Source organism: Seriola aureovittata, chromosome 17, assembly GCF_021018895.1.
Source record: "Seriola aureovittata isolate HTS-2021-v1 ecotype China chromosome 17, ASM2101889v1, whole genome shotgun sequence".
Taxonomy (NCBI): Eukaryota; Metazoa; Chordata; class Actinopteri; order Carangiformes; family Carangidae; genus Seriola; species Seriola aureovittata.
The window spans coordinates 7,670,982-7,696,491 of record NC_079380.1 but is presented as its reverse complement, the minus strand read 5'-3'; the positions used below and the strand labels follow the sequence as shown (position 1 = coordinate 7,696,491).

The window sequence follows — 25,510 nt, the reverse complement described above, 5'->3', positions numbered from 1 at the left end:
TGTGACGCTGGACACATAAAGTTTTCTCTCATGTGTACCTGTGTCTGCTCAGTGGTCTCTGGCTGCTCCAGCTGTCTTTGCTCCTCTGCTGCAGTTTGCTGCTCAGCTCATTAATGATGCTGGGCTTCATACTGGACGCAGGTGGGTAGATCTTCTTCCCCTCTAAAAGAGTCCCAGACTGACCATCGCCGCTCATTTGCCCCTCGCCCCAGAGGGGCTTCATCTCAGGAGTGCGTGGCCGATCAAAGTATGGTGAAGTGGGACGTCCCAAATTCTGCATGTCCCTCACCCCGTACCCGTCCTGGCCACTTTCGTCCTCTGTCGCTCCCTCCTCGCCGTCGTCGTCGTCCTGCTCATCTCTTCTTCTGTGGGAGTGGAAGGATGCAGGAGCGGTACTGGTCTGTCTGTGTAGATCCCCGGCACGGCCCCCGTCTCTGAACCTGCTGGTTTTTGGGTAGGTGGAGGCTGCCGCTGTGGCGTTCTGCATCTCAAAAGTTTGTCCGTCCAGGTAGCTCATGTAAGACTCCAGAAAATCTCCCGCCCTTTCCGATTCCACTGTCCCACCTCCCCCTCCCATTCGTCCAGCTCCAACTCCTCTGTCCCCTCGGTCCAGCCTGTCACCTCGGACCCCGGCTCCACTTAGAGCCAGGATGCTGTCCAGGTGGTGGTCGCTGCTGCTGCGGCTGTCCAGCTCTTCAATCCCAGAGTCCACCACTGTCTCCTGGGACTCTCCTTTCTTGGTAGCAGGGGGATGGCGGTGGTGCTCCCCTGTCCTGCGACTGCCCGTGATGGCGGTGGAGGATGTTGTATGTGCGGTATGTGTTCGCTCGTGGTAGAGCTGAGTGGAGGTGCTTGTTGTGGTGGCAGCAGTGGTGGTTATAGCGGCACAGCTAGCGGTCGTGGCTTGGGAGGCAGTGCCCCTGAGCGGAGCGGAGGTGGCAGCAGTGGAGGAGGGCGCTGGGGGACCACGGTAGGCCGGGGGAGGCGCGACTGTGTGCGGGGGAGGCGTGGGAGAGGAGCGCCCAGGAGTGCTAGTGCTGTTGTAAAGGTGGTGGGGGTGGGCCATAGAGAAGGGTCTGTGGTAGGATCCGGGAGGGGGCGGCGGTGAGACTGACGGGGGAGGAGGAGGTCCCGCTATTGAGGTGGGCTGCAGGGTGGAAGGTGAGTGAGGGGGTGGGGGATTGGGTGACGTTTGGGAGGGGGAGGGAGCAGACTGAGTCAGGTTAGCCACCTCGCTGTCGTAAGACGTGAGGCTGGAGGCGGTGGAGTCCCCTGCCTGAGGCGAGGGCAGGGGTGTATGAGCAGGGAACCCACTTACAAATGGTTCTTTTTGGGGGGGTGGAGGCGGTGGCGGTGGTGGGGGAGGTGGGGGAGGAGGTGGAGGGGGTGGAACCTGCTGTTGGCGGGAGGTCAGGCTGTTAGGGAGCATCCCGTGTTGTGCATACCCTGATATCGCCCCTATTCCTCTGTCGAAGCTGTTGGCAAACTCTAACGGAGGCGGGAGGGGGTCTGCGTAGACAAACTCATCGTCCGCGTCGACCGAGGGGGCAGGTGGAGGGAGAACCATCAGGCCAGAACCAGCGCTCCCAGTAGCGGTCCCTGTCTGCTGAGAGCTGGTAGGTGGAGGAGAGGGAGGGGTGAGGGACAGGATATAGGCGTCGGCTTGACTTTCCATCCTGAGGAAAGACGGCCTCCGAGGCGGCTGAGACTGAGCCGCCTGCTGAGCAGAGCTGTCAGCAGCCTGCTCTGCCCTCCTCATGTAACCCTCTCTCTCTTTGTCTCTCTCTCTTTCCCTCGACAGCTCCCTCTCCCGCTCCCTCGACCTCTCGCGCTCCCTCTCCTTGTAGGTCGGTTGATACGGCTGAGACTGGTAGTGGTGTGTGTGGACCGTTTTGTCCTCAGAGAAGCGAACTCTTAGCCCCTCGCGAGCCCCGCCTCCTTCCCGCTCCCTCTCTCCTCCACCGCCCTCCTCACCCCACCCGCTCCCAACTCCTCTGAGGATTCTGGGTGAGGGTGGGCGGCCGACAGTGGGTGTAGTGGCGGCCAGAGAAGACGACGTGACCAGGTAGGAGGAGCTGGAGGACTGAGCGGCAGATGACACCGGCTGAGACGTGACAGTAGATGATGGAAACACCACACTCGACATCTGGCGGGTGAAATGGTGCTCTGTTCCCCTCCTCAACCTGGTATCGTCCCGCAGAGCACGCTCTCTGGCGGCCAGGGCGAGGCCGAGTGGCGATGTGGGGTCAAGAGCCTTTCCTGTTAGAGGGTGAATAAAGGTGGTGGTAGTGGAGGGTGCTGCCTGCCTGCCTGCGGCTGTGTACAAGTCAGTAGGCACAGACTTAGGCTGATAGTCCAGGGCAGATGAGGAGTACTCAGGTAGACCAAAGGCTGGAGGCATACTGCGGGTGTGATGGATAAAGGTGTCCCCAGAGAACATGCCCTCGTCAATAGACTTGGACGGGCGCAGCCGTGTCGATGAACTTTCAGCCTGTGTGCTGAGCTGTTGCTGTGACACCTGAGTCCTTGTTACTCCTCCTACTCCATCCCCAAGACTCACGTCCTCCTCAGCAGACATGAACAAGGAGGCGCTCTTTCTGCGGGCTTCGTGAAACCGCTCCCTGTCTCGGCGAGCTGCGCCAACAATGGCGGCCCCGAACTGGCTGGTAAAGTCCAGGTTTTCCTGGGCTCGGATAGAAGGCAAGGATGGAGGTGGTGGTGCTGGGATGGAAGGCGGAGCAGGCGGCTGTGGAGCGGGAGTGGAGGGAGGAGGTCCGTGGGGTGTTTTGGCTTCGTCTGCCTCCCCTGATGCAGGAGCATCGGCCTCCACGCTGCTGCCCTGGCTGCTGCGTCCACTGCTGCTGGTTGAAGGAGCCTTGACTATTATGGTGGGGATGGGGATGGAGCTTTTCTCAACCGAGCCTTTGCCCCCGAGTGTACCTTGGCCCATGCGCAGGTCCTCTACCTTGGATTGCTTCACCAGGGGGCCCTTACCTCTGCGGGCCCCTCCTTTAGGACCCCCTGCCCCAGCCCCAGCTGCACCGCGGTCTGCTCGCTGGGGTTGACTCTGGGTAGTCTGTTGTTGCTGGGGCATTACAGTGGCAATGCTGGATGGGGGGACGGCGGTGCTGTAGCCTCTCCTAAGACCCGCTGCCTTTGCCCCTCCACCAGCTCCAACAGCCTCCCCAGTGTAAGCAACCTTCCGCGAAGCAGTCCTGCTTTGAGCCGTGTGGGCAGCTGCGTGTGCATACGAGGTGGTGTGGTCCACCGCACCGGGGCCAGCGGTGGTACCTCCTGCCCTCTCCCTGCCCCCATGGGTGAAGTGCACTGACTGGGAGTAGGGCTGGTAGTGCGCGGAGGTGGATGTGGACTGGGACACGGAGACAGAGGGCTGCTGAGATGACTTAGCTCTCCAACCTAGCGGCGGAGCAGAGGAGAACGGAGGGTCTGGTGGCGCAGTGGTGGGAGGAGGGGGGATGTCGTCTGGGCCGGGCACCGACAGACTGCGTGCAAACTTCATGGTTGGAGGATGCAGGAACTGCTTCTCCTCCTCAGGCACCCCTGCAGTACAGCATTCACAAATGGAAGGGGGAAAAAAAAACAAATAGGGATGAAACACGGCTGCGCCCGTCCAAGTGCAGATGGTACAGATGGAGAAGAGGCTGATGAACAAGGGAATAAGAGTGCAGAGGAAATGGAGCCAGAAAAAAGGAAAGCTGAGGGTAATCTATGAGAGTGTCTGTCTAAATCTGCCTGCCCATCGACCTGCCAGCGAGTCTGTCCTCAGTTCTTATGTCTGTTAGTATGTAGAGTTAGTGCTTTATTTTCCACAAACAAGTAGCAACTGGACAGCAGTGCACAGCAGCATTTCTTTTATTGGTCACCAGAGGGCACATGATTATTTAAGGGGAGAGTTTGCAAAGCCTTAGTAAGCAACACACCAGAAATAAGCCATCAGAATTAAACAAGGAGATTAGTGGCACTTCTGCTTATAGGAGATAGTAGTAGGGTGAGTATCAGACAACAGTACAGTACAGGTATAATAGGCATACGATCAGCTACAGATACAGTACAGAGTGCGCACATTTTGTCCACAGACAAGACATTGTTGGCCACAGACAAACATGTCAGCACAGTGTAGACCTCCACCGGTCCAGAGGACAGACAGACAGGCGGACAGAGGGGGCAGACGGTAAAAACAGACAGCCTCACCGATGGATTTCTGCCGCAGCATACCGTGCGGTGGGCCGTGACCTGAGGTGTACTGTCCGCGGTCATAGCCAAGGCCCAACCCCGATGACATCATCCCCATCCCGGACTGATCCGCATAATTTGGCTGAAATGGTAAAACATGAAGAGCATGTGAAAGAGAGTAAAACACACTGCAGTGAGAGCTGTGAGACTCAGTCATACTGAGGGTAGGGATGAGTTCTGGCAGCTGGATCCACGTGGGTGAAACAGCTGGATTTGTTAAGATCAGTGGCCAACGAAACCCTTATCGAATCTTTTATTCACATTCTCTGTTTAATTTGTGTGGTAGCGTCTCTCTGACACTACCTCACATCAGCAAAGAAAAAAAAAAAAGACTGTTGACGTAAACAAACGCGTGATCACTGAGAAACGCTGTTGTTTTTTCTTTCATTTATTTTTGGCTTTATTATGATAGGGACAGTGAGAGAGAGAGGCAGGAGAGTGAGGGAGGAGAGAGAGGGGAGGACATGCAGTAAAGGGGCCTGGGCTGGATTCGAACCCCAGCCACTGCGTTAAGGACTGGGCCTCAAGGGTTTGCGCTGTACCAGGTGAGCCAACACGGCGGACCAAGTTTTAATGTTCCAAATTTTTTACAGGAGGACAATCACGACGACAACTAACAGATGTGTTCATTCCCCACCGAACGACTGAAAACGATTCGATAAGGGATTCTAAAGGATTCAGATTAAAACGCTCTTGAACCTCATCCCTGCGTGCGGGCCTGACTAAACGTTGTGTAGAGTTGCAGGTGTTAACTATTATTGAATCAGTGTTAATGCAAATCAAATAAGTCAAGAATAAAAGATATAAGAATATTTTTTTTGTTTTGCATGTTTGATTACACAGGAACAGACGTATTCACTGGTTTCCTCTGTTTAAAACATTTTCAACTGCACATTCTGCTGCACATGGATGTGAAAAATGCTCCTGGTGTTGTCCTTACACTGCTTCATGGTGATAATACCTCACACAATTTTATCCTTAGGTCAAATAATGTGAAACTATGGTTCTCAGTTGAAGGGGATCTCTAACTTTCTGCTAACTTTTTGATTTAGGAATGAAAGGGAATTTTAAGAGAAAATTTATGCTCAATATTTTATTTTGTGTTTGACTGAAACTCAATTTCAAAGTGGAGAAAAGGTTCTTCAACACACATATCTCAGGACGTGTAAATACCTTGCAGCATGTTTCACAATACACACCTCATTGCCATAGAAACTTCGCCCCCTGTCTCTTTTTGGCCCCTGTCCCCGTGTCCCCGGCGCCTCATTGGTGCTGATTGTCTGCTGAGCTGCTGCAAGAATTTCATCTAGTTTATCTGAGAGGAAAAAAAAAAAAAAAAGGGAGAGAAAGAGACAGACAGAGAGAGACAGAAAAGAAGGAGAGGGAGAGAGGGACATACAGCAATGAAACAGAAAAATGGACAGCAACAGTGTGTTGTGTGGGAAAGGGACACACTCGATGAGGGTGGATGAGAGAGAGGGGGTGAGATTCAGGGAAACATCCACTGACAAACGTGAGCTGCCTTACTCAAAGCCATCTGATAGACCGTCCTCTTCTTCTCCGTAACTTGTGAGGATTCGAATTCTGAAAGAGCAGAAACACAGAGTTAGCTCACTAAGTGCCAAGTCACTCTGGACAGACATAAATACAATGCCTTAAGCGATGGTGTACCAGAGCATACCTGATTTTTTTTTCCAAGGCGTAGCAGCTGGAAGGAGGACAAAAGGAGACTTAAGTTTTGGCAGGAGTGAAAGTGCGATAGTGTTGTTACAGTGAATACTAATCATATTCCCCGGAGCTTGACAAACTGAGTCACCTCACCAGGCTTTTTCGATCTTCGATGTAAAAGAACGCACATCACACCCACGCTCTGAGACAGCTGAGGCGTGCACACTTATGATACAGTAAATATGCTGCACACACATACAGTATTACTCTCTCTGACACACTTGAAAACACACCCATACACACACACACACACACACACACACACACACACACACACACACACACACACACACACACACACACACACACACACACACACACACACACACACACACACACACACACACACACACACACACACACACACACAAATGTGGAATTAGTATGAAGCTGACTCCCACCTCTCTCCACTGTTAAATGGTTAAGATCCCGTCAGCGGTGAAGTAGGACAAAGGAGACAAAGAAAGGACAGAGTTAGTGGTTAAACCAGTGAACAGTAAAGGGACAAGTCCATAAAGAGGGAGTAAAGAGGAGGAATTAAAGGTGACCCTTTAGTGTTAGCATCCACTGGTGTGAGTGAGTCTGTGTGTGTCTGTGGACTGGGTAATCTGCCATACTCACACTCGAGCCATTGTGTTTCATAATGTGTAGTTTATTGAGATTAATTGAACAGAAGTTAAATTTTAATGTCCGATGGTTAAACCAACCATTTTTTTTTCTTTCTCTTATTTATGTGCACGCTGTACAAATCCTTTCAAAAAATAAGACATAGCTTTTCGAAACACGTGTCCAAACATATTTAAACAATACTTCTGTGAAATAAAACAACAATTTGTGGACTAAAGTGCTCCAGTGCACAGCCACTTTCATTTTAATGTCCTTGTTATCTTGCAGCATGACTTCTAGGTGAACCGAGACACTGCACCAATTGCAGAGGTGAGATAGTTTAATAGGCGTCACAGCTAAATGAATTCTAATGCATTTGAATAAGCATATGGCAGGGGCTGACATGGCTTCATCACACATTGTGCTCCTCTCACCTTGATCCAGAAGGAGGCATACGTAACGAGAATCTAAGTTACAAGGTGTCAGAGTGCAAATTAAGCCGCCACGTCTCAGGGAACCTGGAGATATTTACTGTTAAATGTGTTTTTCATATCGAGAGTTGGACATTATCTGACGAGCAAAGCTTAACCGTTTCTGGATTTTAGAGGCTGATACTGATATCGATGTTTGGGATTTTAAAAATTGACCAAACGGTGAGCAAGAAACATACAAAGCAGGACACTTTATATTTGACAAATCCTAAACCTAGTTTGGTATTTCTGTATCTTACATATAAACTGCAATAAGCTTTTATCAGCCACACAGCAGACGTTCCTGCCAATGTCGACATGGTGTTAAACTATAAAATGCAAGTGATTACGTTTGTTCTGTCCATGTCTCAAACTTAATGTGGAAACTGTGGTGATTGTTGTAAGCTAACTTTAACACCTATAAGTTTATTATTGTATGTACTGAGAGCCAGTAGTATCACTGCTGCAGTGCTAGTAGTGAGATCATAGAGTAAATAGTGAGCACCTGATTGTATGTTTCAGTAGGGAGGTGGGTTGGGGGGGTTTCAGGAAACTGGAACCTTTGTTTCAGACCGGGTGCTCATGCTTTGTGCTGGTCAGGTGAGGTCACACCACAGAGATAAGGCAGGTGAGGAGAGGAGACTGGGGAGGGAGGAAGCAAAGGGCTGATCTCTACACTCAGGATTAACTGTAGTCAGATCCTGATTTACAGCAGCTGTTGCTTTTGCTTGTGAGCGAAAGTACCGAGACCAGATGTGACGAAGCCCCGCAGATTCATTTCCAGCAGCCCCACAGGTCATCGCCTTTCATACATCATCGACCGCTCACTGGGCATGCTCGGAGCCAGACGGCAGCGACAGCTGACAGCGACGGTGAGCATCATAAATGTTTTAGAAGATAAAACCCATTCACCAATAAAAGAAAAAAAAAAAATACCGGCCAACGTTCCGATCTGCAAATGGGGGCGTTGACCCTCACTATGCTCTCTCCTCCCACTATTTTGCCTCAAATAGAGATGGCATAAGCATAGCCACACATAATGCTGTTACCATAGCAACATACCAAGAACAAAGTTGTTGTTTTGTTTTGTTTTTTTTCTCAAAAATTACTCATCTCAATAATTTTATCCTGGGTGTGATTTCTTCCAACTGAATCAAAGACGTTTTCAGTTCAAGATATGAACAAAAGATACACTGAAACAGACACTTTGCAATGATGTTTGTGGCAGCCGGAAACTCTTCTCATTCCCCTGTAGTGTTACCTGGGCAACAAACACTTGTCAGCGTGTGTGTGTATGTGTGTGTGTGTGTGTGTGTGTGGTGATCAGAGGTAGAGGCTGCTCTGTGGACACTGGGGTTAAAGCTGTGCCAGGGAGCAGTGGGCGGGGGCGGCTGGGGGTGGGGGTGGGGGAGGAAGTGCAGGGGGGTAAGAGGTAAGAGAGGCGGGCAGTGAGAGAGAGAGAGAGAGAGAGAGAGAGAGAGAGAGAGAGCGGGATCACAGGGTGGATGCTGGCGACACTTTTTCTGGGTGGGGTTACCTGTAGTGGGGGTGCTGGAAGTGACAGTGTGGAACCTCTGAAAGAACAGTGAAATGCATGGAGACCGTCATCCACGGCGGTAGCCAGTCGTCTTCACTCTGTCGCTGAGTAAGTACACCATCTCCCTCTCTACTTTCTTGCTGTCTAAATTTAGCCCTCGCTCAACTCCCCTTCTCACTTTCAGCATCCGTAACAAACCCCCCCAACACTCTGGTTTCACACTGTTTCTATCACTCCTCATCACCTCAATCTAATTCTACACATCTATTACTCTTCTCCTTCTTTGTCTACATCTGTGTCTTCATTCTTTGCCATCCATCCATCTCTCTGCACCCCCCCCCCCCCCCCCCCCCCCCCCCAAATCCCTAAAAGAAGAGAGAGAGTTTCTCTAAGCCTGTTTCTTACCCATCTCCTCCAGCTCTGAAGTCATGGATTTGGATCGCAGGGCGATGGCCGGAGTGCTCAGCCTCTTACTCTGCTGGGGAACTGGAGGGGAGAGGGCAGAGAAAAGAGCAGCAGTGATCGGTCGAACCGCTGAAGATCACGGCTCAGTTGCCACCAGCGTTCACCGACGGGACTTACTCTTCTTCCTCGAACCCTCCTCCATGTCGGGGTTGCGGGTAACCATGACAACCTTGACCATGAGGCTGTTGCCACCTTGGCGGATCATGTTGACGACCTGCCGGTGTCCGACTTTCACCACGTTCTGACCGTTGACCTGGGCCGGAGACACAGAGGAGTGGAGAGGGACAAAGAGTGATGGAGTTATCTGCCAGCTGGTGGCGGCGGATTATAACAGCTGTGTCAACAGACAGGCTGACAGGAGACGAGATAGACAAGTGATTATGTGCAGTTGAGGGTCTCTACACATTTGATTTAAATACACGAAATACCAGTGGGTCTACAACTTTAGGAATCTTGAATCAGGCTGAAATCTTAACTTTATATACTTTTTACGGGCTGGAACAAGTGTTTCTATCTTTGTCTTGATCTCCCGCTGTTTTTTTACTTTCACTAAGTATATTTACTTTTAATATTTTATATTATTTTATTCATTTCATCAAAGTATTCCTGTGACTTGTATGTTTAATACCTTGCAAACCAAATTTACTTCAGGATAATAATAGATTTTGAGTTAAGTGTCGAGGGCTTTTTCTTTGCAGTTTGCAAATTTTTGATTGAGATTTGGATCCAGATGCAGATTAAACATGTCTTTTAAAAAAAGAGGACTTTGAAGATGTTGGCACTGTGATTACTTTTCTTGTTCTGTACATGTTCGGAAAGCCCCATAGCAAACCTGTCACTGCTTTCAGATCCGCGCGGATAACGCAGTAGTAAATCATGGCAGTACCTCTATCAGGAAATCCCCCATCCTGAGTCCGGCTCTCCAGGCCACGCCGCCCTCGTCCACTGACTCCAGGTACTGCAGGGCAGGGAAGGCTGGGGTGGGAGTAAACTCCTCGATAGGAGTCTGAGCTGTTGACATGAGGCAGGAGAGGAAGCATTAGCACTGAACATAATACAATACATCACATGTGATCAGAACTAAATCAGTGTGCTTGTAAGGCAGGGGGGTTGGTTTCATATTTTCTTACCTTTGGCTCCTCGCAGCACAAAGCCAAAACCCTCGCTGTCCTTTTTCTGCAGAAGCACTGTCTTCTCCTTGATTATGTAGTCGCTAGCCGAGAGGAGACAGAGGAGAGACACAGAAACAGACGGATATGAAAGACAGAAGACAAAGATGACATGTGCTGTACGTCCTTGCATTCACTCTCTGCCTTAATCAATGGAGACTATGAGTGGAAAGTCAAGTTTTAAAATCAATAAATCACAACTTTTATCTTTCTGCTGTCAACTCTTTCCTTCACCAACAACACCACTCATCTCCTCTGCTGTCTCCTCTCCTCTTGCTGTGTCCCCCTCTGATGACATCACCACCAACACGAGGCTCACTTCAAACTCATTTCAAAATTATATTGGATTGATACTAGGACCCTAACGTGTAATTTATACATTGTTAAAAATTGGTTTCACTTTATTTTACAGCTCCCACATTTTCCAGCTGATTTGGATGGAAACTTTCCTCATAATTTCCTCTAGAGAAATTAGCTGGTATTTAGCTGTAAATGTCTGGGATATTTCCAAGTAAAATCTTTGCAATTCACTACAAGTAATAAAGGAAATGGAGAAAGTGTTAATTGCTGTAGCTATGAAGTAGTTTCTCATTATATTTGAGTTTTTAAGAAAAATAAAATCAAAATAGAGGACCTGTAAAATAAAGCATTATATCTTCAAAAATAAAGTAAAAACTGTGTATTAGATTTATATTTATATATATATCTGATCGAAACTGGTGACTGTCCTCTTCCTTAGAGTGAATGGAGAGGCTGTTTGTTTAATTCATATTCCTAATGTAGATGTAACAATGGGTTAAGGGTTAGGGTTAAGGTTACATTTATGTACCCTTAAATATGTTACTGTTTTATATTTTTCTATTATCATTATTAGTAGTGACAATATAAAGTGTCCCATGTTCTGAGCCGTGTTTAAAAGCCTTTCCGATGTGATGACAACAACAAATACTTCAGAGAGGACCAGTCCTAGCCTGGTCAGATGCGTACACGAACTGATGAAGCCTCTTGGATGAGAGGTGAAATGTCTTCCCAGACAAATAACCTAGTCCAGTTGTTTTCGATTTAAAAAACTCCTTTAGGATACTATGACCTGGACAAATGAGAATATACACAGGCTTACTTCAGAGAGGTCAAATAAAAAACCTGAATATCTACTGCAGCTTCAATTCAAAACAACAGCCATCACTCAAACCCTAACCACCATTAAACTGTAACACATGCCACAGTCTCCACGGTACACTGGTGACATAAAACAAGTGTTTTGCTGTGCTTCACTTTGCTGTATGTTTTTGACAGCGAGCCCAGAGCCGGTTTCTACCAGAACCTCAGTAAGAGATGCTATATACAGTAATGACGGCGCTGCTTGTTGCCTCAGCAACAGCGAGAACTGGACGCGGGGAAACTTGCTTGAGTAGGTCCACACCAGAGCCAAGCCATGTAATGGTACGCTATTAGTCACTGACAGCAGAGAACAGGCACTGTATGCTCACAGGTGGAGCCCATACAGTACAGTGAGCTCTCGGCTCTGTCCTGTGGCACAAACAGATTCGGGGTTATGCAGAGAGTGGTGGAAAATAACACAGCACATTTACTTAAGTACTGTACCTTCAATGGCAATTTTGAGGTACTTACTTGAGTAAAAGTCTAGTTTTTGTTTCTTTATACTTCATCTACCTACATTTTTTTAGATTTAATTGACTAATAAAGCTGAAAGTTACTTCCCAGATTGAGAATTTACATTAAAAACATATCACACATTTCTAAAATATAATACATTGCATGAACATATACAGCACATGAAGATGAAACCTTTCTATCGTGTGAACCCTCACAAGAAGCAGCCTCTACTTGAGCCTCGTTATTTTTCAAGGCCTAAACAGGCTAAACTATCCAATAATTCACAAGGAAGCAAAGATTAGAGAAAAGTCCAAAATGTCAGAAGGGTCAGATGTGACCCTTGTGACCTGTTGGAGGGGCCAGATCCACAGGTTGAGAACCACTGAACTAAACTAAAACTTCTGTACTTTTACTTAAGTTTGATTTTAAGAGAGATAAGACTTTAACTTATACAGGAGTATTTCTATATTGTTGTATTTTATATTGGTGGATTTAATGACAATGATTGGATTCACACATTTTCACAGAATTATGTTATTTTCAAAAGCAAATAAACAGCTATCAAAATGCACCTGTCCTAGTCCAGTCCACCTGCCTGTGAAGGTGTTATTTTTTCTCTCTCAGTTGTGTTTGTGCTGATTATAAGAGGCTTTTGTTGTCCTTTTGTCATGGACGGATTATGAGACAATGGACCCCCGAGCACAGACATGTGAAAGGCCCCCCACCCCTCTTGCATAAGAGCAAGAGCCACAAATTCAAAGAGGTCATTTTTGCTTCCCCTTTGTGGTCAATTTGTATCTTTTTCTGGACATTTTGCATCTTTTTGTAGTTGTTTTGTACATGTATGGGGTCATTTTGCATCTCTTCATGGTCATCTGTGGTCATTTTGTGAGTCTTTATATTGTTTTGTTTCTCTTTGTAGTCATTCCAAGTTTCTTTATAGTCAAGAAACCTTAACAGTCTCATCAAACAGAGTCTCTAGCCCAAGGGGCCCCCTGACCCCTTGGACCACTAGGCCCATAATCCTACTGACATGAGAGGTTCGTCACACATGTGGACACTTGACCACTCTGGCTCAAACCGCTTTGGTCCAGTTGGGCATTAGGAACAGCTCTGCCTCTAAGGCATCAGGAACTCTAGTGTTATGAATGGAGAGTCCATCCGTGCAACCATTCAGCCAGTGAGTCACAGAGGTATATATGCCATGTCAGCTGTAACATACTGTAACCACATGCTGATAATCCCATCGTGCACCAAAATAGTCCCAGCCCACTCCATCTGTTCATCCCTCTCTCTTTCTCTCTTCACCGGCTTTTACGATTTTCCCATCCTCATGGCTCCGCCCCCTCCATACTTGTATCTATATTGGCTCTCCCTCCCCTTGTTCTCCAAACTTCTAATCATTCACTCATTTTTTATCTAATCACATTTCCCCCCTCATGATCTTTTTCATTCAGTCGACTGAGTGCATCACGCTCTCCACAGGCAGCGAGAGCCTCTCTGTCTCTGCCAAGGCTCTGTCTCTTTGTTATTCTTGTCCTCTTCTGTTCAGTTCTGCTGCCCAGCCCAGACCTCAGACACTCTGAACAGCCAAGTGAATAAATGAACATACGCTATACTGTACACATTCACACAAATATTATGCTAGGATCGAGTCTTGAATATAGATTAATGTTTGGGATTTTGCAAAGTAATCTTGATATATGATCTCTGAAGTTTCGTTCCCTGGATTTAGATGTTTCAGATGTTTACTTCAAACAATCTGTGCTGGTAGCAGGTGACAAAAACCTGCATTCATACACTTAAAAAAAACAACTACTTCCCCTAAGATCTGCACTGTCAGGTTTAGATTAGTTAAATCAGGTACTGGTAAATGCAGACAAACTCATCACACTGACTCTGCAGGCCTGCTCTGTCCCTGCAGGCAACACCAGCAACAGGTCACTGGAATTCATTCAATTATTGAGCTGAACAACCATGGAAATTCAGCTAGTGTGCAGGCGACTTAACACCGACAGCAAATCATATTTTTGCATTACGGAAGTTTTCCTCGTCTTATATTTTATATAACTTTTATATGAGGGACAACACGAAAAAATGCCTCAAAAATCACCCATGACAAACTATTACATCCATCACCGAGGTCAATAATGAGCTCTGAATCAGCGAGCTTGACGTTTTTGGTTATTTTAAACAAATGGTGCCTTATAACTGCCTGTGAGCCAGTTCTATTAATCCAGCAGCATTGTGTAATGTTAAGAAAGGTGATAGCAAAGCAGCAGAAAATGCAGGACCACTGCATAGACGCACTCTCAGCATCAGTGAGAACACCAAGCCAATCACCAATGTTCTTCCATGAAGAGCTGGATGATGTGTCAGTTCGTAACTGTCATATGTAGGTTATACTACTCATCCCATACTCACTCAGGGTGTCTGTTTGTGTTTGTGTGTGCTTGGTTGCATCCTCCTCCAACCAGCGGCAACTACTAAGTCCAATGCTCTGCTGTCTTCGAGGATGTCATCAACTTTAAGCGACATTAGCTGTGTCCATGTTCAGTGGCCGAATACATGGCTACAGGGGCTAACAAGGCCTGTCCCGGTTCGAAAGCAGCCCAACCGGTTTCTCCTTGGAAGCCTCCAGTGTCCCCCAGTGTGAGCTGCTCAATTGATTAACAGAGCGCTCGGGCGATCCTCTTCAACATAATTGCAGGTATTTGTATTCAGATAGTAAATATACTACACCAACCAGACCATGGAAATTGAATGCAGGCTTTGCTAGGTGTCCGTAATGTGTTTGCTAAACTTGTAATGCAACTTTGAGCATCTTTAAACTTAACCCAGTTTATCACTCACATCTACACTTTTCTTTGAGAATGGCAAACTTGTTTTCTTTCCAAGTCGACACCTGTATAAACAATTAGTTTTGGTGTCTGTGTCTCATTTAGAGAGGAGGGGTAGGTTCAGCCTCTCGGGTCCACCTTCATGGGCCGCATCCTTCAGAGGAGCCACTGAACTGGCACACGGTGACAGTGTCACTCAGTGTTGCTTCCTCAGTACCAGCGGCCCAGTGTTGTCATCAGTGTCTCAGATACGAGCGACTGGGCTGCACAATCCAGCACAACGCACAGTGTGTCTCGTACTACATAGGTACCAAGCCAAGGCATATTAACCAGGTTTGGTCCAGCAGGCTTCCGTAGAGGTGTCAGAAAGAAGAAGAAGAACTTGTCATGCATGCTGCATCGTTAAAACTCCTTCACCATGCGCTGTTTCCATTCTGTCGGCAGTCTGTCTCTCTCCCCCTCTCACACACACACGCACACGCACACACACACACACACACACACACACACACACACACACACACACACACACACACACACACACACACACACACACACACACACACACACACACACACACACACACACAGGTAAACATACCGAAAACACGCCACACATCATACAGGACACAAAAACACATGCAATCACCCAGCCAACAGAGGAAAAGACATCTGCCTACTATACCCTTGTGTTATGATCGACAACAGCAAACCCTCCATCCATGCACATACAACACACACACATACACATACATACACATATACACACACAAACATAGGCATGCATGCACACAAACAAACATGTAATCAATCTGCACATCAGTAGCAGCAGCGAGCAGCACTTCTGCCGGTGCAGCATTGCTAGAGGACATTTGTTCAGAGAGCGATTCAAAGCAGAGAGAAAGAAAACGCCACACACACATGTTCACACAGCGAAACACAGAGCGGCTGCACTGCTAAGACACCGGGGCTGTGCAGCAGCAGCTCTCGTCCGTCTTCACACACACACATACATCACACACACACACACACACACACACACACACACGCAGTCAGACACTGAATCAAACACATCCGTCTGCAAGCATGCGTTGCAACATCTGTCAATCTATCAAATCGATCCTGCCCTGCCATCCATGATGTCCACATGCATGCATTCCTCCCTCCTCCACCACCACCCCACACATCTCCCCCAGCAACTGGAGGGAGAGAGGGAGAGAGACAGAGAGAGAGAGAATGAGAGAGGGAGGGAGGGAAGGGGGGGGGTATAAAAAGCCATGGCAGGTACCTGTAAATGAACCAGACGCTCCTATTCACAGGGCCGAGCGACGGCCAGGAAGAAGAGAGGGAGAGGGAGAGGGAGAGATCCTCCTCGCCGCATGCCCCCATCGCCATTTCCTCCCCTCCCTCTCCTCCTCCTCCTTCTCCTGCTCCTTCTCCTTCTCGTCTTCCAGCGAGACAGCAGCGAGCGCGAGCCACGAGAGAGGAGGAGGAGGAGGAGAGGAGGAAGAGGAGGAGAGAGAGATGGAAGAAGGGAAAGGGAGAGGGCCGAGCTCTCCCAGCCCCTTCATACTTAAGACAGAGAGAGGAGGAATGGGAGAGAGAGAGAGAGAGAGAGAGATGGAGATGGTTCGCTGTGACTGCGACACAGAGAGAGAGAGGGAGAGAAAGAGAGGGAGAGAGAAGAGGAGCAGGGGGAAAGGGAGGGGGAATAAGGTGGCTTAAAAAAAGGGAGAGAGAGAAATGAGGTAATTTAGAGAGAGAGAGAGAGAGTGTGAGAGGTGATTGGGTTTCTTAGCAGGGGGGCTTCATGCAAAAACACACACACATACACACAGTCCCAGACATGCATGCTTTCATGCAATCAACTCACACACAACCAGCAAAACCACACACTCTTCCTCCTCCATCCTGATTTTGCCCCTTCATCAATTTCTCTTCACGCCCCCCCCCTCCTTATACACACCCCTCCTATAGTTCATATGTATAGTATTCACTCTATGTATCTATCACTGCCATGATTCCCCATTCATAAAAACAGATGCCACTGAGATAAGTCTCTGCTATACAGTAGAGTCCTATCTGGAATAATTCATTCAAAGGGAGGGGGGCAGGGGGCTCTTGAAGTTTAAAAGAAAAGGTGTGATCATCATTATGTGACATAACGATGAATGACAAGTTAAATTATTATTATGTAATATTACACAGAAAAAAAGCTGATTATATGACAACGTCAGATCCTTCTGGAGCCTCTGCTGCTGTCCTCCTGCTGTTATTGACCCCACGTGCCTTTAAATCACACTTAACTAACCGCACACACCCACCCCCACTTTTTTTTCCTTCTTTCCAACCTCCAACACACACACACACACACACACACACACACACACACACACACACACACACACACACATACACGCGCACACACACCACACTCTTTCCTCACATTAGCTGTAAACAAAGCATGAATGAGAGGGTAGAGCAACGGAAAGGAGGGAGCGGGGGGGGTCGACGCAGACAGGAAGAGGAGAGAGGACAGAGAAACAGCTGGCGGATGAGTGGCGGAAGGAGGAAGAGGAGGAGGAGGAGAGAGAGAAAGAGAGAGAGAGAGAGGTACAGATTCTCTCAAATAGGCACTCACATCATCTCTTAGCCAGAGCCTCCTTCCCCGTATGTCGAAGAGCTGTCCTCCGTCGACTTGCCCTCCCTCCCTCCCTCCCTCCTTCCTTCTTTCCTTCCTTCCCTCTCGACGTCCCTCTCTCTTTCTTTCCCCTGTCTTTCTCTCTCTCTCACCCTCTTGCCTCCCTCCTGCATTCGAGGACGATCACAGCTCTCGTCCTCTCTCATCTCTGCCTTTTTGTTTCTCTCCCTGCATGTCAGGCTACACCGCTGTGATCCTGTGTGTACAGTATCTGTGTTTGTGTGTGCATGCATGTGTGATGAGAGAGAGAGGGAGAGAGAAAGAGAGACAGACAGAGAGAGAGAGAAGGGAGGGGGGGGGAGCAGGAGAGCCAACATGCAGAATGTCCACATGACTGTGTGTTTGTGTTTATGTGCATGTCCGCGTAATCCATCCTGTAAGTGTGTGTGTGTGTCTGTCGTTCTACGGCAAAACGGAAACACACACATTCACATTCTTTGATGCAGTTTTCTCTCTCTTGTTGCAAATTTCAGCCCAAAAAAAAAAAACTCATGTAAGGTGGTGAGTCGCACAAGTTTGCAAAACATGCAAAAACTGCGTCAACCAACTGTTGTGTTACATATTCGAGGCGACGCATGTGCCTTACAAGAAAAACACCGGACCACCACAGCAGCGTTTAGCAGGGTGCTCTGCCTCTCTCCTCCAAACTGCGTGCTCGCTCATCCTTATTTGACCCACTGTTGGCCCAAAAAACGGTCTCATGTGGGCTGGCAGAGGAGCAGCAGCATGTACAGATTGTGTTGAGTTGCTCGGTGCATCTGTGGCAAGGACACAGAGAGCGGATGAACTATGGGTTTATGGCTTTCATCTGTTTTATTGAGGAAAAACAAAGTTAGAGTGTTTCCAGGCCAGTTCAAGGCTACAGTAGAAACAAACACTCAGTTCCATGTTACAGTCGGTTCAATAATATACAGTATGTCAGTACATGCTGTTATGTTTAACAGGAGATGATTCAGCTCTACATAATGTATGTTTTTCATCCCAGAAGATTATGCAAATTAATAGATGAGGTTCTTACTCCAACGAAATTTTTTAAATGTATTTTTGCTCTTAATTTTTGTGACAGCGGGCAACAGAGAAGCTCTTCAGAAAACCACGAGAAAACAGACAAACAACCCAAACAAATGAAGAAACATCTGCACCAATTTGACAAAACATAAGCAGCATAAAGAAACAAAGAAATCACCAGTAAACAGTGAAAGCCTGCGAGGATATACACCACTGACATGAATTTACAACTTGCAGCATTTCAGTATTTACCTGTGTTTTCTGCAGGGTTCTTTATGCTCCTTATGTTATTTTTAATTTTTTCTTTTTCTAAATACTTCCTAAATGTTGTCAAAGAGGAAATTTTGTCTTTTCCTCTGTGGGAGTGCATGATCTCCCTTGGCCACCGTAAGCAATGAGTGATGAACTTCTTTCACAAAAGCAGGTCATTGTGGTCGGAGCTATATGAAACAGGATGTCAAAAAAAAAAAGAAAAGAAAGATAAACAGCTAAATTGTCACTGCAAGTCAACATTTTCCCTCTGTCATTAATGCTGCTCAGACCTGAGAACAGATCAGACTTGATTTGTAGAAAACATTTTCACCTGATCACCACAGCGGTTCAATATCACCCAAATGATGCTTAGGGGAAGGTCGTCAGGAAGACCATTTCCTTGCGCATTTCTTCTAAATCACACGCTCTTTTCATCCAATCACAACCTGGCATGCCGGCCTTTAGCCAATCACATGTAAGCTGTCAAACTTTAAAAGTGCTCTCTCTCTCTGTCTTTGCTGTCATTCAGCACTGTGAAGGACTACCTCACCTGTGGCAATCAAACCCTCTGATGAGAAGTCTTCCTCTCCTGAAGATGTTCCCATTCCTCATCACCACCACCAGCGTCTAGTGGAAGCATCTTATTCCTGCGGACCGCTTCCTGCCACGCGGTCTACTCCTCCTCTTCTCAGTAAATTCTATTTTACTTCAAATTTCTCATTGCTTTTCCTTCCTCTTATTAGTCTGTCCTGATTTGAAATATTTAGAGCATGTCTCACCCCAACTGACTGAGTGGCCTGAATTTGACTGTTGCAGACCTTAGTAAAAAAAAAAAAAAAAGGTGGGGAGTATAAATAATATAAATGCAGCCACCCAAGGAGAAAAAAGGCTGTGATGGGAAAGAAGAGGAGCAGATGGGAGGAAAGATGTAAAGTAGGTTGAGGACAAACGGGTGTTGATTAAAAAGACATTTAAGGTGGAGGGGCATGACAGACGTACCTAACGTCTCCCCATTTGTTTGTCATTTGTCAGCGCCGCTTCCCAAGTCATCATATTCCTCAGTGCTTTCGCTCTTGTTAATGTAATCACCACACCACATTATCAAGTTAAAGCAGTTCATCTTGCTGACTGCCGGGTTTCAGTAATCACGCCTTATAACTGTCACGGCTTGTCCTGTGCTGAAAAAAATAAAAAATAAATAAATCAGGCTGTCAATGACAGTCAGTGGGCTGAACGGGAGGTGAGGATCAGTGAGTGACAGAGAGGATGACTCTGTCCATTACAGATTAACCAATATGCTGGGCCAATGTCAGGCGTTCATCAAAGAACTGGATATCAACCCGTCAGTCTCGTTCAGGCGTTAAAAAAAAAACGGGAACAAAAGCCTCATGCCTTTAAAATGTGCAACTTATGAAAGAAGACAAAAACATAAAAGTTGAATTCATAGGAAATAAAACGCACACTTAATTCAGTTCTGGTATGACCAGTAGCTTATGGTGGCTAATGTGAGCAAGCCTAAGGTAGACACCGCTCTTTACTGAGCCAGTTCACTGACTGTATTATTGTTTATCCACCTGTTACAGGATTTTTAGGCCTCTACCATCATGTAACGGTTACTGCAATTCAGCAAAAGTTATGTAAGTTAACTTGACACCAGGTATTTTGTAAGAGCAGTGCCTTGGTCATCTAACACAATCCAGGAGCGGGTCATCCTGATTCAGCCTTTTAATTTTTTTTAATGTAATAACCAATTTCTTCTAGTTTGTAATGGCTAATTACAAAATAAAATCTGCTTCGATTACAACTAGCGTCTATTCAGCAGCTACGATCCATGAGCAGAACCTCACCAACATCTGTCGTTTTTGATTATGAGATCAAAAATCTATTAGGTCCGTTTGTGAGAGAGTGAAACAAATTCAGTATCATCAGACCTCAGAGTGTCCATCACACAGTTAAACGGAGCAAAGAGTGAGTATATCAATGATCTGCCAGGGTCACATGGATGATTGTGGTTTTATTGTGTCTATAGTGTGTTCTTCAACAGAGAGCTTTGTTTCTCTGTGACCTAAATACAGTTTCAGAGGCTTTTCCTCTCTTAAAAAACACAGTGCTGGGAGAAACACTTGGGGAGTGGGACATGGTCTAAATAAAAGATATGTTAACCAATATTGGCTGATGAAAATTTCAGCTCAAAAATATGACTAAACAAAATTAACATACTACAGTCATACTAGCAGCTGTGAGGGACAGCTGTGCATTGGGCTACATGCTAACATGTGTACAGTAACAGTGCTAACATGCTGATGTTTAGCAGGCACAATGTTCACTCTCTTAGTTTAGCATATTAGCATGCTTACAGTTGCCATTAAGTAGGTTTCGAATATTGAATTATGCAATATTACCTGCCATATGCAATATTTATCATAATGAAACAGTCTGCCCTGCTGCCAAGTCCGGCTCACATTTCACTACTTTGCTTACTGAACATTGTACATTGGCATGTGACAAATACATTTTTGAACTGCCGTTTAGTGGCAGTATGGCTTATACCTGAAACATAAAATACAAGAATGTAATTATATTATAACCCAACATCCACTATGATAATATCATATATCGCGATACTTGGGCTGGACTGTATTGAGATATAAAATTTGGGATATCGCCCAAACCTACTAATGAGCACTAAGCACAAAGCACAGCTGAGGCTGAATGCTAGCTTTGCAAGTATTATTTAGTCACCAACATCAAGGATTCGTCGTCTGGGAAACATGAATGTCTGCAAACAATTTGGCAATGGCAATCCATCAAATCATTTATGATTTATTTCAGTCTGGACCAATGTGGTGGATCAGGAAGCCGATCAACCAACTGAGGTTTCCATCCCTAATAAAAAAAAAATTATTAGAATCATATGAGCGTTGAAAATCCATTTCGGTCTTGCTTTGGTTTTCACAGACAGAATGTAGTATGTTAAAGTGGCAGACGGCGTCTTTCTTCCGACTTTTTTTCTACCCTGCTTTGGTCTCCTGATGCTTGAAGGAAAAAAAAAAAAAAGACAATACATGTGTCTCTTTTCACCCATTTGTAAACATGGGATGCCTTTCTTCCTTCACCCAAGCTCTTCATCCCGCTCCCTAGCCCTCCTCTCCCTTTAGAGTGCCCTTCACTGTCTGACCTCCAGATGGAGACACCACAGGGGAGAGAGGGTGATAGAAAGAAAATTAAAAAGTACAGGGGGGTAAGCAATAGCAGTGATGAATAGAAAGCGAGGGAGGGATGCAGAGATGGTCAGGATATGCGGCCAAATGTAGAGGGATGAAAGGAAGGATAGGTGAGATATTACATGTAGAGATAAAGGCTGCGAAAGTAGGCGGCTCTGAGTCAGCCATGCCTGCTTGGCCAAACAAACAGTCTCGGGCTCCGTCTATGCTGCAGAACACACAGCCTTAATTATCCATGATGTATGTGTGTGTGTGTGTGTTAAGCGTGTGTCCACAAACATATGTGTGTCACTTTGCATGGCTGAGTGTGTCGTTTGCATGAAATGTCACTGTTGATGAAAAGAATGTTAATAATAAATGATGCTATGTGCACGGCCGAGTGAGAAACACTGTTAGCGGGATGGATAAAGAGAAAAGAAAACATGAAAAGAAAAAAGGAAAAAAACTGCAGGCCTTTACAGAGAGAGCTGAGGAATCATGAAGAATGATAATGAGTGGTAAAAGAGGGAAAGAGAGAGGGACAAGGCAGAGATTTCACGTAAATAATACATGTGATTGATAACGGCTTTATTTCTATGTAAATAATTCTCTCTCTGCTCCGTCCAAGTCCTGGACACTGAAATGAGTTTGCCTCAAAGCGACACTGCAGCCGCCATGATGCAGATGCAAGGCATTAAAGGGAATGACATTATATTAGTCTGACTTAATGAGATGAAGTCACACAGCCAAAGTCGCTACAGGAGAGTTTTCTACGCTCGTGAGTCAACAGATCACCTCTAGAAGATCTGGATCTATGTTCAAAAAGCTGCAATGAATATTTTCTGGTTGTGTTGAACTGTATAATAAATAGCTAATGAATAGCTGTGAAAGACCAGATGCTGATTAAGTCGCAGTAGGTGGATGACTATCTGTATTAACACAGAACGCATAATGACCTTCTGTTAAAAGTTGAAGATCTCAGCTGTTATTCTAAGACAAGATTATCTGTGGCTAGTCCCATGGCGCAGTGATACATATGCATCAGTTCAGGGAATGGTCATCTGGTGATTTCATAACACTGGTCAACACAAAGAAATTTCAGCCTTACTCATCAGAGTGGTCTGAAAGCACCTTCGACATCACCGACAAGTTCAGCCCACCTAAAAAAAAGAAAACCGCAGCCTGGCAACACAGCTCTGCACCTCAGAGTCAAAGAGGCAGACACACAAAGGAAGGAACATCCTGATATGACAAAAATCTGCCTGTCTGCTCAGGTTAAATTCAGCAAATAAAAAAAACAAAAAAAAAAACAGCTAGTCAAAACATAGCAGGTAAACCTCTGCCGTGAGGATGACTCCAATGTGAAAGCAGGCAGATCGGCCTCTTAGACCTGAGGCGAACACTCACATGTCGTCATGCTATACTGCAGGAATCACCCACAACACAGTACATCACACAATCCAAAGTACCCAGTGGAACCTGTGAATCACTACATGAATCATCTTATCTGGATAGATGTGTTACCATACAAACAAACCCCCTGCCAGCATGTGCTGTACGTCCAAACAGTCAAGCAGTAGCGTTGTAATGAAGGAGGATAGACGAGTTACATCACACTCTTAAGCAAAGAACTTAACACCTCGTCCCCTCAGTTAGAGCAGCTCATCGGGCAACGACAGGAAACAGTGGTGGTCATGTCCAGTTCTCAGGTGAAGTAATAATATTTTATTGGATACTAACTGGAGCATCTAAGTAGTAGTAAGAGTACCCTTGTGTTCAGCTCAAATACCCCTCTGGTAGGTGAAGCACCGCTCTGGTGTGACCTTACCCTGAATGAACCCACCACTAACCCTGTGCACACCGCTGTGTCTTCGGATCAAACAGGCAGTTGTTCAGTTCACACTACGTCAGTGACGGCTAGCGGCAAGGCCACTCTTACCTGGGAGCATCAAAGCTGTCGTAGGATCCCACAGTGTAATGGCGGAACAGCCTTTTGGCTCGTTCTCCGCGGCTCTCTGAAAACCCAAAATCACAGGGACATCAGGAAAAATGATTTGTGGAATTTTACTAAACTAAATGTTTATGTTAAATAAATTCAAGTAACGACTTCTCAAATGTGATGACTTGCTGTTTATCTTGAATTGCTGTCACTGTAACTTGAAAATCTTTGAGAAGTAGCTCAGAGAAGTAGTGAAGTGCCTGTTTTAGCCATGCTAGCGTAGATCTAGCGACGGTACTATGCACCACTTTGGTCCAGAATTAAATATATAAATATGATGTCAATTTATAAAAATTTGAATGTGTCAAATACTTTACTTTAAATACCTACAAAACCAGAACCTCAGCTGCGCTTTGTATTTACCGTTGCTATCACACTAAACTTAGATGGTGAACCTGGTAAACATTATATCTACTAAACATCAGCATGTTCATGTTGTCATGGTGAGCATGTTAGCATGCTGACGTTAGGATGTAGCTAACAGAGCTGCTGACATGGCTAAAGATTATTAATTATTTCTGGCACTTTCTTGCCAAAAAAGTCAATCAGAATAACAATTGATATATTAATTTAAAATTAAATTAATTAATTAAAATAATACTATTAGTTGCAGACCTAATGTTTATAATTGTAGATTTACTAAACAATTTAATACAAGAGGAATAGCAGTTTATTGTCTTTAATTCACATGGTCACATAATAACAAAATTAGCATTTTAAGGCTAATCTAGTTGGACGTTTTTCAGGATGACCCTGCTGTGTGTGTGTGCGTGCGTGTGTTTATCTGTGAGTGCGTGTGACTGGTGGTGAGCACCTGATCGGTTGTCTTGGCTTCGAAGCATCACTTCCTCCACACAGTCGGAGGGGAACCAGCCTGTGCGACCCCTGACTGTCCCCTCCCAGTAACCGCCCTCGCCAACGCTCAACACTAGAGGAAGGGGAGGAAAGACCAGTGTGTCATGAAGAAAGGCAACCCAACACACACACACACACACACACACCCATACACACACACAAACACACACACACAGATACCAATGAGAAATGAACACACACAAAAAGACAATATTATACAGACTGAAAGGAAATAATGTAGACACACACACAGACATGCAAACCTCCTACATACTCACCAAGACATACATACCTGGCGACACCTTAGACTCACTCACAAACACACACATATTCATACCTGCAGACATTGAATACAAACATATATAGAGACCTTACACTCATGTTAGGAAATGACAAACTCATCTGAAGACTTCTTGAGTGAATTTATATTTTTAAAGTGTTGTTGTTAATGGTCGTCAATTCATTGTTTCTTTAAGAGATGCTTAAGGCAATAGTTTGGGAATTACACTTATTAGCTGGAAGTGAGATAAGACTTTCATGTCTGTCTTTTAAATTCAAAGCTACAGCCAGCAACGGGTTAGCTTAGCTTAGCACAACAACTAAAAGCAGGTGAAAACATCTTGCTTGGTTCTCTCGAAAACAGAGTCTAAAGTCTAAAAGGTGAGTAAAATATTAGATTTACAGTCGTCAGGTGGCCATGAATAAAACATCAGTGTGACGCTCACGTGGCATCCTATGCCCTGTGTCTTACGGGTGTGTGAGGGAGCATTCATTTGGTAGCATTAGCCATGCTGTTGCAGCCACTGG

The 25,510-nt window shown here is 45.9% G+C and overlaps 1 protein-coding gene across 1 annotated transcript in view; it reads right to left on the bottom strand.

Moving 5' to 3' along the window:
* shank1 (SH3 and multiple ankyrin repeat domains 1) overlaps positions 1–25,510 on the bottom strand; it is an 83,155-nt gene that overhangs the window by 7,938 nt on the left and 49,707 nt on the right. Inside the window, exons 14-25 of the mRNA XM_056401078.1 lie at positions 24,663–24,776; positions 23,789–23,864; positions 10,191–10,273; positions 9,947–10,071; positions 9,178–9,313; positions 9,001–9,081; positions 6,384–6,392; positions 5,936–5,962; positions 5,782–5,838; positions 5,454–5,569; positions 4,213–4,336; positions 39–3,561 (exon numbers count right to left, since the gene is read on the bottom strand). Of these exons, the coding sequence (XP_056257053.1) occupies positions 39–3,561; positions 4,213–4,336; positions 5,454–5,569; positions 5,782–5,838; positions 5,936–5,962; positions 6,384–6,392; positions 9,001–9,081; positions 9,178–9,313; positions 9,947–10,071; positions 10,191–10,273; positions 23,789–23,864; positions 24,663–24,776 (4,471 nt within the window). The remainder of the gene's footprint in view (positions 1–38; positions 3,562–4,212; positions 4,337–5,453; positions 5,570–5,781; positions 5,839–5,935; positions 5,963–6,383; positions 6,393–9,000; positions 9,082–9,177; positions 9,314–9,946; positions 10,072–10,190; positions 10,274–23,788; positions 23,865–24,662; positions 24,777–25,510) is intronic.